The sequence below is a fragment of the Ylistrum balloti genome, unplaced genomic scaffold (genome assembly GCF_031769215.1).
Source record: "Ylistrum balloti isolate Yb309-2 unplaced genomic scaffold, AGI_CSIRO_Ybal_v1 Utg369668, whole genome shotgun sequence".
NCBI lineage: Eukaryota > Metazoa > Mollusca > Bivalvia > Pectinida > Pectinidae > Ylistrum > Ylistrum balloti.
In genome coordinates this window covers 2,093,942-2,109,184 of record NW_026781915.1, presented here as the reverse complement: position 1 = coordinate 2,109,184, position 15,243 = coordinate 2,093,942, and the positions used below count along the sequence as shown (strand labels likewise).

Sequence of the window (15,243 nt, the reverse complement as noted above, 5' to 3'; positions counted from 1 at the left end):
ATGGTAGTTTGCTGTCTGGTGAGTCACCTATTGAGGAGATGTTGTAGATACTTATGGTAGTTTGCTGTCTGGTGAGTCACATATTGAGGATATGCCATAGAGACTTATGGTAGTTTGCTGTCAGGTGAGTCACCTATTAAGATGTCGTAGATACTTATGGTAGTTTGCTGTCTGGTGAGTCACCTATTGAGGATATGTCATAGATACTTATGGTAGTTTGCTGTCCCATGAGTCACATATTGAGGAGATGTTGTAGATACTTATGGTAGTTTGCTGTCTGGTGAGTCACCTACTGAGGATATGTCATAGATACTTATGGTAGTTTGCTGTCCCATGAGTCACATATTGAGGAGATGTTGTAGATACTTATGGTAGTTTGCTGTCAGGTGAGTCACCTATTGAGGAGATGTTGTAGATACTTATGGTAGTTTGCTGTCTGGTGAGTCACCTATTGAGGAGATGTTGTAGATACTTATGGTAGTTTGCTGTCTGGTGAGTCACATATTGAGGAGATGTCGTAGATACTTATGGTAGTTTGCTGTCAGGTGAGTCACCTATTGAGATGTCGTAGATACTTATGGTAGTTTGCTGTCAGGTGAGTCACATATTGAGGATATGTCATAGAGACTTATGGTAGTTTGCTGTCAGGTGAGTCACATTTTGGAACATGTTATATCTACTTTTGGTGGCTTGTTGACATTCAAGTCTGATATTGAGCGTGTTTTACAGGATTTGTTGCAGATACTTACAGTAGTTTGGTGGTGAGTTGAGACTTTGTGTATTCCACAGGATGGTTAAATGTTACAATGCCATAGTCTGATGGATTTGAAGTATTGGGGGCCATGCTCCGTAGAATCAAGTTGTTCATTACGTTCGTGTAAGCTACAATGGCTGCCCAGCCCTTGTTGTTGTACCATACCTAATTACAGAATACAAAAGAATTAACTTCAATCTCAGCCTTCACTTGAATATGACAAGAGACAAGATTAATTTATCCTTGTGACGATTTCAATAATGAAAACATATTTTCCTTTCTGTTGAATAAATCCTGAAAGCATGGAGTTTCCACCTTTATTCAACTTTTTAACTTTTAAATTTAATTTCATTAAAAAATCTGCTAACGCTTAATAAAATCTGAAGAGTAAAGATAGTCTTGTTAACAGTGATCTACTTACCTTGTTGACGTCCGCGGAGAAGAGGTCGCGAACCCAGTTCCAGTCATTTGAGGTTGTATTGAAAACTTGTGACATGTTCTGTAGGGCTTTCTGTAGCTCAACAGCTATAGGCTCTACATCTCCAAAGGAAAACCCACCGAACCTGTGATAAGATATATCTCTAATGGTCATGTACGTACTAACATGTTGATTGCTTCATGTTGGTTACCAAAAAATAAGGACTGATTAGGCGTTTCTACTCTGTATTTACACCTGTCTAGCTAAGGTGGCCATCTGCCATTTACATCTTGTATATATTTACATGTTCTACTAACAGTAGTTAACATTCTATATACACCTGTCTAGCCAGAGTAGCCATCAGTATTACTGGTGTTTTATTATTATTTCTTTCTCCATCTAAAACTTTGAAAACCTTCACTCCACAACTTCGCATTTTAAAGCTATTGGATCTGATGAGTAAAACTTTACCTTCTCTTTATGTAACGTTTGTGAGTTTTGAGGAGCCAATCACTAATGCTACGGTCTGTCATGTTGTACAGAGTATCTGTAGTTGGTAGATTCACATAGGGTGGTTCTGGACCGCCAGCACCTGTGTCAAAGGTGTACAAAGTTACAATATCACATTATTGTATTGTACAGAATAACTGTACTAGGTTGTTCTGGACCTCCAGCACCTGTGTTAAAGGTGTACAAAGTTACAATATCACATTATTGTATTGTACAGAATAACTGTACTAGGTTGTTCTGGACCTCCAGCACCTGTGTTAAAGGTGTACAAAGTTATGATATCACATTATTGTATTGTACAGAATAACTGTAATAGGTTGTTCTGGACCGCCAGCACCTGTGTTAAAGGTGTACAAAGTTATGATATCACATTATTGTATTGTACAGAATAACTGTAATAGGTTGTTCTGGACCGCCAGCACCTGTGTCAAAGGTGTACAAAGTTACAATATCACATTATTATGTTGTACAGAATAACTGTAATAGGTTGTTCTGGACCTCCAGCACCTATGCTCAAATGTATACAATAACCTCTAAACTAGGCATGGATGAAAAAATAAAAATAAAAAAAAAATTCGATTTTGACTCTTCAGACTAATCATGATGAGGAAAAATGACAAATGGGAAAGAAAAGATAGGACTAATGTGACCGGAATTAACCATTTACATGACAGAGACTTTACAACAAACAATGACATGATATCATACTGGAGATACATGGTTGTGAGTGTGTAATATTTGCTGAGGGGAGATAGAGGTACTGACCATCAGGACATCTCTGCCAGCCAGAGTCACAGGAACACTGAATGTTGTTACCCTTGGTCGTGGTAGGTGAGGACCACTGTCTAATAGCCTTGCTTCTCCAGTCGTCACTACATGGGAACTCACTGTAACCATTTAACTATCATTAATGGTAAGATCTATGTTACGATGTTAACATTTCTCTATAACATAATATGTATGTTATGGTCCAACATCTAAATTCATGTGCCAGAGTATTAATCTCACATACCAATATATATATATATATATGTCTAGTCATAATCTTCTTATCAGGCATCATCAAACTGTTACACTATCAGCACTTGGTACAGTTGTAACACATTATAATATTTTAAAAGACAAAAGAGCTTTAGATATCATTAATTTATAGATGTTTGGGGAGATGTGCATCATAAGCATTATTTTAATAAACTTACGGTATGGTATGAATAGAGGGGTTCATGCATCGATTACCAACACAAGGATTCTTCACAAGCATCTCCAGGTTTCTCTCTCCTTTTGGACCAAGGCCATCCATACTGCAGAATAGGAAATAAACACCTTAGTAATCAAACACCATTGGGACAAAAAAAATAATCAAATGTCAGTCATAATATCATGCTGGTGAGGTTTTCATTGGGGTATCCATGTTTACATACTGTTCACACTTACAAAATACTTGGATGCTAATTTTTAACACTTTATAAAATCAGGCCCAAAACCTTCACGTAAGAGGTTTCAGGCCCGCTATTACTGCCTTTGAGTTTTTCTAGCCTGTCAGCAGACAATGTTCTAAAAACACTACTTAGTTGTTTTATGATGTTAGCCCTATGTTTAACTGAGAGTGGGGGACGGGGGAAAAGGGGAGGGAGACAGATAAATGCCTACCTGTAAAACATGTAAAGCTTCTTTTCACCCAGTTTAGGGATATAGTGCCATGGGTGCAACTCCAGGGGAGGTTCCTCAGTCAGTGGGGGAGCTATCTCCGCAAATACCATAGCCATCAGTACAAATATGGCAGGAAGTACAATCTGTGACCAAACAAAATTACTCTTCATTTGAAACATAAAACACCATAAGTCAATCATCCACAGATATCTGAATTCAACCCCAAATCACTTTACTCATGACTGGACATACTTGACCAGTAAAAAACTATGTCAAGTTGACGACGTACTGGTTTTGACATTATCAACATCAACTTTATACAATATTCATGAACCACCTCATACTATGATGTTACTAGGCAGACATACATTATATAATATGGTATGATAACAATTATAACCTTGATACAAGTCTTTTAACATTCATTGTTATGATTGAACTTCAATCAACCTTGACACATTCCCCAGATATACATCATGTTACCAACCCTGGAAAATATGGTACATTCCCCAGATATACATTATGTAACCAACCCTGGAAAATATGGTACATTCCCCAGATAGACATCATGTTACCAACCCTGGAAAATATGGTACATTCCCCAGATATACATCATGTTACCAACCCTGGAAAATATGGTACATTCCCCAGATATATATCATGTAACCAACCCTGGAAAATAAGGTACATTCCCCAGATATACATCATGTAACCAACCCTGGAAAATATGGTACATTCCCCAGATATACATCATGTAACCAACCCTGGAAAATAAGGTACATTCCCCAGATATACATCATGTAACCAACCCTGGAAAATATGGTACATTCCCCAGATATACATCATGTAACCAACCCTGGAAAATATGGTACATTCCCCAGATAGACATCATGTAACCAACCCTGGGAAATAAGGTACATTCCCCAGATATACATTATGTAACCAACCCTGGAAAATATGGTACATTCCCCAGATAGACATCATGTAACCAACCCTGGAAAATATGGTACATTCCCCAGATAGACATCATGTAACCAACCCTGGAAAATATGGTACATTCCCCAGATAGACATCATGTAACCAACCCTGGAAAATATGGTACATTCCCCAGATAGACATCATGTAACCAACCCTGGAAAATAAGGTACATTCCCCAGATATACATTATGTAACCAACCCTGGAAAATATGGTACATTCCCCAGATAGACATCATGTAACCAACCCTGGAAAATAAGGTACATTCCCCAGATATACATCATGTAACCAACCCTGGAAAATATGGTACATTCCCCAGATAGACATCATGTAACCAACCCTGGAAAATATGGTACATTCCCCAGATAGACATCATGTAACCAACCCTGGAAAATAAGGTACATTCCCCAGATATACCTCATGTAACCAACCCTGGAAAATATGGTACATTCCCCAGATATACATCATGTTACCAACCCTGGAAAATATGGTACATTCCCCAGATAGACATCATGTAACCAACCCTGGGAAATAAGGTACATTCCCCAGATATACATTATGTAACCAACCCTGGAAAATATGGTACATTCCCCAGATAGACATCATGTAACCAACCCTGGAAAATATGGTACATTCCCCAGATAGACATCATGTAACCAACCCTGGAAAATAAGGTACATTCCCCAGATATACATTATGTAACCAACCCTGGAAAATAAGGTACATTCCCAAGATATACATCATGTAACCAACCCTGGAAAATATGGTACATTCCCCAGATAGACATCATGTAACCAACCCTGGAAAATATGGTACATTCCCCAGATAGACATCATGTAACCAACCCTGGAAAATAAGGTACATTCCCCAGATATACATCATGTAACCAACCCTGGAAAATAAGGTACATTCCCTAGATAAACATTGTATAATCAACCCCCTGGGAATCACTACCCATTCCCCAGATAAACATTGTATAAGTAACCCCTGAGAAAAACTACCCATTCCCCAGATATACATTGTATGATCAACCCCCTGGGAATCACTACCCATTCCCCAGATAAACATTGTATAAGTAACCCCTGGGAATCACTACCCATTCCCCAGATATACATTGTATGATCAACCCCAGGTAAAACATGACCCATTCCCCAGATATACACTCACCTCACACAGAAAACCCTTCTTACTCCTTCTCACACGATGGAACCTCTTAATAAAGAGGGCTATAAACTGTCGTACTATCAGCCATTTCCCGGTAATTTTTGACATCTGTTTATGGTTAAAGCCAACATCACCTTTCTCCGACACTGCCTCAGACACTACAGACTCTGTGAAGGATACAGATTTAAATAAATGATAGATATTTCCTGAACAAATATCTAATATGCTATAGACAACACTACGCCTAACAAATACAAGAGGTTATTGGTAATGATAAACAAATAATTATATATAAACATGTATAAACAAATAATTATATATAAACCTGTATGACAAGTATTTCACTGACATTACTCTACTATCTATACATGAAATATTAACATTTCTAAAACATAACCAGTTTGTTCTGTTATGTTGCAATCATGCCTTTTATGGTTATATAACACAGCACAGTATGGACCAAATCAAAACTGCCAGGCAGTCTCTAACATTAATTATTAATAAGATCAACTATTAATAACATCAATTATCTAGAACATCAATTATATATATTATTAATTATAAACAATAACAATTCTTGATGATATCAATTATTTATAAAATCAATTCAAGACCAAAGGAATAATCATCTTAAAACTTGTCATGATATATATATATATATATATATATGTCTTATATGTTATAGCTTCTTGTCATAGCTTGAACACTATTACCCAATTAGGTTGGGAGAATCAATTTTATTTTACAACTGTTACACACCTTGTTGAACTCTTTTATACAAGAAATATAATTATGAAGCACAAAATATTTACAACAGCAACCTTTTGTTTAATTTTGTCTATGCAAGTCTGATTTTACTGATGTACCTATTAAACAATAATGTAATTCTGAACTTAATTTGAGGCCTGATCATTCCAAACAGAGAGAACTCATTGAAGTCAGTAATACAATAGGTTGTAATATGAAGAAAGAACAAATGTAGGATTATCATAGATTTGTGATATAAAACAGGACAATTATATATGTGTTATCGTCTTCATTCACATGATCAGGATAAAAGAATAACAAAATGGACAAAAAACCAACAACAATGAGTGGAGTGCAAAGTAACAGAGGAAAATTATAGCCACAGATATCATTAACGCTAAAACTATACAAACACACAGAATCCTGAAAATAAATTTTTCAAAACAAAATCATGCTTGTATAATTTTTGGAGATAATCCAATGTTTTAACTATTCACTCTAAAATATATAGCATATTCGCAAATTATGTAATTCTTGCAAAAAATGAATACTAGCAACATTCACAAGCATTCCACATCGCCTCAATTTTTTACACTGTTTACTATACACTACCTCCAGATCGCAATTTTCCAACTGCAAAAGTGACTAGAACAAGAATTTTTTTCAGAAGTCATCATTTATTGAAATTTATGAAAACGTTCATCAATAAAGTTAAAACCTTTTTTTAGTTTCAAAAATTATTCGTAGGAATTGTACAAACATCATTCTAACTTCCTTTTCCACAACACAAAAGAATTTTCTCTAAGCAGTAAAAATTCCCCGTACCCATTTTGACCGACAACTTAAAAATGGATTCACATTGATAAAATATCATCTAATCTAAAAATTTTTGTCTTTATTTATTTCAAAAATTTAAGAATACGGAGAGATCTAAACCAAGTCCTGAGAACGTTTATTTTGATCTTGTGTGGACAATAAGATTAAACTCACAGTGCCTTATCAAATAACAGTCTATCAAAAGGAAGAGACACCCAAGTCTATCAGACTGGGCAGATATCAGAGCCTATTAAAATGAACAAATATCAGAGCTAAACAACACAGAATTAAACCTCAGCTTACCTGTGTCAGACAAAACATTATCAGTGTCCACCTAAGCTTTCCTTCATTTTGATGCCTGTGCTAAAAATTTTAGTAACACAGAATTAATCCTCAGCTTACCTGTGTCAGACAAAAGATTATCAGTGTCCACCTTAACTTTTCCTCGTTTTGATGCCTGTGTTTAAGATTTCAGTAACACAGAATTAGACCTCAGCTTACCTGTGTCAGACAAAAGATTATCAGTGTCCACCTTAACTTTTCCTCGTTTTGATGCCTGTGTTTAAGATTTTAGTAACACAGAATTAAAACTCAGCTTACCTGTGTCAGACAAAAGATTATCAGTGTCCACCTTAACTTTTCCTCGTTTTGATGCCTGTGCTAAAGACTTGAGTAAGGATTTCTTCTTCTTCCTTCTAAAGCTCAGGCGTGTAACAGACTTGGCAATTCGTCCCTCTGAAGAAAAAAATCTTTTTGCTAAAATTGTTGAATAAGATGGATAAGTAGGAAGTTTCAAGCACATTATGATATTTCGTTAAGGAAATTGTGTGCACATTAATTCAATAAATTTTCCTCCATTCTGTATCAACATTTACATTGGCAGTCCTTGCTTGTTACTTACTGTCTGTTGTCTCTTCCTGTTTGTTTCTCAGTAACTCATCATCCAGTTCATCGTCTTTTGAATGTTCCTCTGTGACTTTCAGGAAAACCTTCAAGTAGAATTTTACATAGATGGACTTTCACAAAATCACCCAGCACAGACTTCATTAAGTCTTAAAAGTACCACATATACATATTATATTCACTACTCTCAATGAATACCATTACACTTTTCTGAACAAATATTTCAAAAATTAAGTAATACTAATTTCATTGTTTAACATTGCAATTTTCTTATTGACAACTTGTTACCATGGTGATTTTACAGTCTACCCATAGTGCCAATAGGTTATCAAAAAATAAAAATCCTCAAATAAAACATTTTTACAATATCACCTAATTTTTCAGAAATCACAAATTGCTTACCCATAAAATATTGAAATTCATTGGATCATGAAAGCTTCCTGCATAATTCAATGAAAGCCTCTTCACTAGTTTTCATCCAGGGAAACTTGATGACAAATAACTAACTGTGATAAATAGCATAATTTTTTCTATTCCTTCGATAACATACCTCCTCAAGACTTGTGTCAGAGATACCAAAGCTTGAGATGCCAAGGTCCTTGTGACAATGTTCCAGAGCTTTGAACATTTTCTGAAACTTTCCTTCATGTGCTGCCTGCTCAGGGAGCTGGAATGTCAGCTCAGCATTGTTATCTTCTACAAGCCGTGCCTTAGCTACATACTTCCTCACAAATGCTGCCACACGTTCTACACTAAAACCTGTAATCAAATAAAAACAATGCATTAAATATAACTGATACAGACTATGAAATAATAACTTCTCTTTTTTAAATTTTATTTCAAGGACAGTTTTGTTAGTTGTTCTGACCTGGGATCATGGTAGCTGATTCTGGAGGTGGTGTAGGGGGGTCACTATCACTTCTCTCTGTGTTACTATCAGCATAACCCTCATCTGCAGTCTCTGACATGGAAGGCTGTTAAAAGAACACAACACTTAATATATATAGCTACCAGTACATAAGTCATTTTCATATCAAAACATTCAGTGAAGATAAAAGGACACCTAGATTAATCAAAGTACAGACTTCAATGTTAGCTCTCTTTCTTTACCTCAAAAAGTTAAATTTATACATCAAATATGTTTTTCAGAGTTTTTCCCTACCTCGACTTGCTTGATAGTCCTGGTGCTGTTGCCTGAGATGATACTGCCACCAGACATTGGTCTCTCTTCCATCTGGAAGCTATTTAATCTGTCATACTTCCCTGAAGGTTTAATGGCATCCTTTCTGTCCTCTAAATCATCAGAATCATCATCCTGATCATCTCCATTAGATTGCACCATGGTGAGATAATAGCCATTGCCATAAACGGACTTGAGAAAGAGACTGGAGCCACAGCAGCAGAGCTTGCCCTGTGATATGATAGCTATTCTGTCTCCAAGGACATCAGCTTCATCCATGTGATGGGTGGACAGCAGAATTGTACGGTCTACAAAGAACGTTTGGGCACATAAGAAATATCATTCAAAATTAACTACGGTATAGCACTTATTTGAGAGTCACTCCTGAAATACATCCACATTAGACTGATTCGTGTTATATACTATCCAACATGTCACAAAGGTAAAGGGTGACAAAAAGAAAGGACATAATTCCACCATCACCCTATCTCACTTAGCATGTGGTATAGATGTTTCCACCTTCACCCTATCTCACTTAGCATGTGGTATAAATATGTATGCTTTGTAGACAAAGGCTATACTTCAAAAGCTGTGATTGGTCAAGATATGGTCACATGTGTGTCAATATTAAACATATTCATTCGTGGTTACTGATTTTAGAAACAGCAGGTTATTACTGTTTTTAAGACCTGATTTCAACTTCAAGTATCAATACTCATCAATGCAACTTCCTGCTTTTTTTCTTGGACTTTTAACTTAGGATCTGGTAAAACATATTGAAATGTCATACCTATTTCTGTATAAAGGACTTTTATTGCTTTTAATATGTAGCTTTTATGTGATAATTGATAAACATCCATATCCAGGATAGAGTGACAAGTGATTAAAGTAAACCACTATATAAATACTAATGCATTGAAAACTTAAAATAGTTCAATAAAAATTATTTCAGAGGGATATCTCACAAAGGTCCTGAAATATAACCACTGGGTGGCATCCATACTTACTTTTCTTAACTTTGAAGAGGAGTTCCCAAATAGACCGTCTGGCATAAGGATCAACTCCAGCTGTTGGTTCGTCTAAGATAACAGTTTTGGCATTTCCACAGAATGCTATGGCAACTGAGAGCTTCCTCTTCATACCACCTATTATAAAAACATCAATATTTTAATTGTCAAACCGTCATAATTTAAAAGATGTTTTTTCGCTTACATCATAAACAAACAATGAATTTTGAGGATTTTTGGTTATGTTTTCCTGACCAACTTACAATTTAAGTTTGCCTGGGTCAACAAAACCTTAGGGAATTTTTATATTTTATTGATTCTGTTATAAGGGATATTCTACACTTACATTAAAGTAAATACCCACCTGATAAGCTGTTGGAGAGTTCTTTTCGTTTGTGTGGTAGGCCTACATCTTTAATCATCTGTTCCATTTCTTTCTTCACCTTCTCAGGGCTTAATCCTCGCATTCGTGCAAAGAACCACAAGTGTTCTTCAACTGTTAAACTATTGAAGGAAATTAATATTCATTAAAGAAATGATTTAGATAAATGTTCGGACTTTTTAACCTCTATCTTTATTGACATAGTTTTAAAGATGTATGCCACTATGTATGTTCTAGGCTGATGACACATTTTCCAATGCAGCACTGCACTACTGGGAGTGATACGAGAAAATATTTTTCTGTTTATCTTCGGTCTGTATCAAAATTCCTACCACTATGGTTACAAATCTAGGTCAGTTGTTTTAAGGCTTATCTGTATCAGTACTTTAAGTCTTTACACATTATGCTCTATTTTAAAAATTGAAAAATAAAGTGAATTTCCAGATCATAAGTAGAGAGATATAATTTTTGTTTTCACTTTAACTGACAATTATATCTCCTTCCAAGAAACAGTTAACAGTAATCACAGAAACCTATTTATATCAGTATCTCAGTAACCTGACTCTTGAAGTTCGTGTTGGTGTCAGCTATATTCTAACCTACATTGTATACCACTTACTGGTCAAACAGAACATTGTGTTGGGGACACATGCCAATGCTCTTTCTGATTTCATCTATTTCTGTTCTAATGTCCTTCCCATAAATGAAGGCTGTGCCTTCTGTTGGTGGGAAAAGTCCGGTCAAAATCGACCTGAGGAAACAAATTGTGTACAGTCATAACATCGTGGAAACAATAAAGAGATAAATTTTCTATTTATGAGCAACGAAAGAGGAGTTTTAAAACAAGTATACACAGCTTACTGTGATATATTTACTGAGAATTTATCTCTCACTTCAAGTAAAATTTGTCTCCATTCTAACAAAACTAAGTTTCATTACAACATTACATCCTTACAACTGAGTATACTGTTACCACATTTCAACACTGCTGATTCTTTCCCTTATGAGTTAAATAAGAAAAAAATGTTTATTCCACTAAGGAACACCTCACTTCATACAGTATAGTGCACCAACAATGTACAATTCCACCACACTACCAACATGAAGGCTTACATGGTAGTGGTTTTTCCTGCACCATTATGGCCAAGGAAGGAGGTAATCTGACCCTCATAGAAATTCAATGTCAGTCCATCTACTGCCACCTTCTTTCCCCGGCTGTAAACTTTCTTGAGGTTCCTTATGGCCACGCCCAGACGTCTGTGCTGAGGCTCTTTCTCCATGGTTCTTACAGCTACAACAGATTTACTTATTACAATTTACAACATATACCATATTTACTTATAATAAGCAAGCAATAAGAACATCCATATCTAATTCAGTTGGACACAAATATCAACTAAGCCCACTCAAAAATCTGAATCAAAGGTTATGTTAGCCCTTTGCATTTACTGTAAAGTAAGACTTTAAATGTTCAAATTTCATCCCCAACAGATTTGTTTTTTTAAACAAATGGCTTTTTGAAGTATATGATATCAAACTGATCAATTATTCTCTGTACAAGAATCTCTCAGACATCTGACCTGTCTTACAAGATTTAGTGTATATTTTAACAAGCCGAGCAAATACAAAGTATGCCACCTTGTAAATATATTTCCCATGAACCATGTTTCCAACCATTCCATCAACAGCACATCTACACATAGTCCCACTCACTTCAACCTATCAGTTCTAACCTGTATTTATAAGTCATCCCATCAACAATAAGTCCACATGTTTTTCTACTTACATGAACCATTGAGTTCCAATGTAGATTCTCCAATAGTGTAGGCCATTCCATCAACCACATGTCCCTGGGTACCACACCAGTATGACTTCTGGAAGGGGAAGTACCATTTGCGAGGAATTCCAAAGTCACCTGGCCAAAGTACAATCACACGTCTGTTATTTCTTTTTTATTTCAATTCAAACAGATGACCTTTATATTAAATTACAATTTATAATTTCATTAATAACTTAATAATGTTTTTTAAAAAATTAAAAACCTTTCCACAATCTGTAATGTTACCAAGAGCTGTCCTGTGCAAACTAATATCTCAATTACAAAAACACATCAGAGGTGAAATAACTGACTGACAGTTTCAATACAAAAGCCAGCACTGGTTGACAAGTTGAGTTATAGATCAAAAATAGGTTTCTACATACACAGAGATGGATGGACACTGTGGTTATTAAAGGGAATCTAACAACTATTGTCACAACACAATCACTAAAACTTCGGCTCAAACTTACCCGGGAACACTGCTTCAATGTACCATACAGCTATGGCATACAGGACAGAGTCAACCAACATCATTATGATACAGTAAAGCATGTTGAAGTCATCATCTACAGAGGGAGTTTCTGCCAGATTGTACCACTGGATGCCTATAGCCTGCTCTTCATAGCGGGCAATGTAGCTACAGCCAAACCCAAACGCTACACCTGATGACAGACTCTGTATTAAAATGGGAAAGTCTTGTTTAATTTTTATCATTTTTGTCATACCTGGTAATTTAATTTATAATAAGGGTTAAAACGAAGTGTGAACAACAGGCTGTCTATTCTACAATAAAAAAGGTCAATATTGGTTTAGGTAGTATAAATATCAAACTTGAATTGATAAACAGAGCAACAGAAAAAATGAAGAAACGTTTCTATAAATCTCATTTGTTTGCATCAAATATTACAAATTTCAACATGACATGCAAGTAAAAGTAGGCTAAATCATGATATGCCCAGAGAAATATACCCAGTGAATGCATTGCAAAACAGAACATAACCAATAAGCTTAGTGTACAATCGGTATATACCTGTTTTCATGACTTACCCCAAGGAACTTGTGACCACCAGTCATCTGTTCCTCCCACTGAATAGACAGGTTATAGGGCAGGTATAGCAAGAAATAGATGAAGCCTGCACAACAGGCAGCCAGATTGGCTCGGCTGAAGAACACACTGATCAGGAAACATTGTATGATGGTAGAAATGGCAAACACAGTGAAGAAAAATATCAGTACAGATGGGTCGGAGAACTCCAGCACTTTTCCTCCCTAAAGAAAAAAATATACTCTGATAGTAAATACTAGTACACTTGATATGATCAGGACACATTTTGCATTGAATTTAATTGTGAAATGAACATGTATCACATTTAAAGCATTACTGAATGAAATCTCACAGAAAATTTACTGATAATATCGTTCCTCTTGTGAAAACCAGTCAGTAACATTTAACAAGGGATCCAACAGGGATATTGGCACCCATCATCATTTGATTTTTATTTCCTCTTTAAAAGTTGGATCTTGTCCATTCTTTTCTCTCCTTTCCTCTGTTTTTGGTCTTAATTTTGTTTTTCAAGATTCAAAATGGCAGTATTTGTTTCAATCTCAGATATTTAACAGTATTTTACATAACCAGTACAAGATATATCAGTATTATCAGTCAAAATTAAAATTAGATTTAATGGTGATAGCAATTGATATCAAACTAGTTTTTAAAATCCAAGTGATGACCTTCACACTGACCTTGACAAGGATGACTAGGAGAAGAATGGTTACAAACATGACAACAAAGGCGTTGATAAACCAGGCAATCCAGTGAACCAGGTTACCCAGTCCCATGATCTTCATCACCTCCTTCAGTCGCTTTTCCTTCTCATACACCACATTCTTACAAATCATGGCAACAGTTAGCACCCAAGCTAGCACCAGAAACAGTGGCAGCGACCGTGAGATGGCATACACAAACCTATAATGTTATAGATCATAAAAAAACTTCTATTGTAGCATGCATATCGTGTGATAAAAGAGGAATATGGCTATTAAAAGGCCTGTTATACTTTATCCTTATGTGCATATCTTTGCATTAAACATATATTTGAAATGAAAGCTGCATACATTTGTATATCCCTGAAATATTGTAATCAAATATTTTCTGCTCATGTGACCCATAGATTATCATTCGATACTAACTTGTCCTCTATGTAACATGGATAGGGAAACATCTGAAGCTCAATGCCAGTGTCCTGCTTGGTGTCAGTCTGTAAACGAATGATAGCATGGTCTACCATGTCCTGGATATAAGAGAAACCAAACGTCGTGTACTTGGTATCAATACCTGGTGTACGTCTGGGACCAGGACGCCAGTATCTGTAAACCAGAAGAAATTGGTATTCAGACAGTCACACAAGCCTATATGGACTGCTCACGTGATAAAGGATTACATTATGACAAACACAGATTAAATCTTTAAAAAATTGACCCTAGTACTATACAGGTGTTTCTCTGTGTTAACTGGTGCAAGAGAAATCTGCCTTTATCTACCTTGAGGAAAACAGCTAAAACATATCTGTATTCTTAATATATAACCACTCACAACAGGGTCACATCAAGCCTTGGTTTCTACAGAAACATATATCTGTCTACACCAAGCAGCAGTAAAATATTCCAGAAATCTCTAATATGTGGAACCTGCCAGACACTGAGACATGTACAAGTTTCTAACATAAGACTCAGAAAGATAGTCGGATGCTGACCTGTCTTGGACTCTCTTGGTGCTATCAACTTTATCAGGGTCCATACGTATCCTGTAGTTGACGAAAGTTGGCCTTTTGTTAGTGTCCATCCTCACTTCATCAAACTGTAGGGCTGAAAACAATGTTGGATATGGTCATAATGATGTTTTATTTGGAAATACTAG

General features: G+C 35.9%; 1 protein-coding gene across 1 annotated transcript in view; it reads right to left on the bottom strand.

Moving 5' to 3' along the window:
* LOC132561604 (phospholipid-transporting ATPase ABCA1-like) overlaps positions 1-15,243 on the bottom strand; it is a 37,641-nt gene that overhangs the window by 12,355 nt on the left and 10,043 nt on the right. Inside the window, exons 13-35 of the mRNA XM_060226306.1 lie at positions 15,080-15,191; positions 14,517-14,693; positions 14,070-14,292; positions 13,374-13,595; positions 12,797-13,001; positions 12,294-12,422; positions 11,621-11,798; positions 11,127-11,258; positions 10,490-10,629; positions 10,126-10,263; positions 9,101-9,426; positions 8,807-8,912; positions 8,489-8,697; positions 7,937-8,024; positions 7,636-7,770; positions 6,832-6,864; positions 5,476-5,639; positions 3,333-3,475; positions 2,882-2,983; positions 2,448-2,569; positions 1,644-1,764; positions 1,176-1,317; positions 750-919 (exon numbers count right to left, since the gene is read on the bottom strand). Of these exons, the coding sequence (XP_060082289.1) occupies positions 750-919; positions 1,176-1,317; positions 1,644-1,764; positions 2,448-2,569; positions 2,882-2,983; positions 3,333-3,475; positions 5,476-5,639; positions 6,832-6,864; positions 7,636-7,770; positions 7,937-8,024; positions 8,489-8,697; positions 8,807-8,912; positions 9,101-9,426; positions 10,126-10,263; positions 10,490-10,629; positions 11,127-11,258; positions 11,621-11,798; positions 12,294-12,422; positions 12,797-13,001; positions 13,374-13,595; positions 14,070-14,292; positions 14,517-14,693; positions 15,080-15,191 (3,517 nt within the window). The remainder of the gene's footprint in view (positions 1-749; positions 920-1,175; positions 1,318-1,643; positions 1,765-2,447; positions 2,570-2,881; positions 2,984-3,332; positions 3,476-5,475; positions 5,640-6,831; positions 6,865-7,635; positions 7,771-7,936; positions 8,025-8,488; positions 8,698-8,806; positions 8,913-9,100; positions 9,427-10,125; positions 10,264-10,489; positions 10,630-11,126; positions 11,259-11,620; positions 11,799-12,293; positions 12,423-12,796; positions 13,002-13,373; positions 13,596-14,069; positions 14,293-14,516; positions 14,694-15,079; positions 15,192-15,243) is intronic.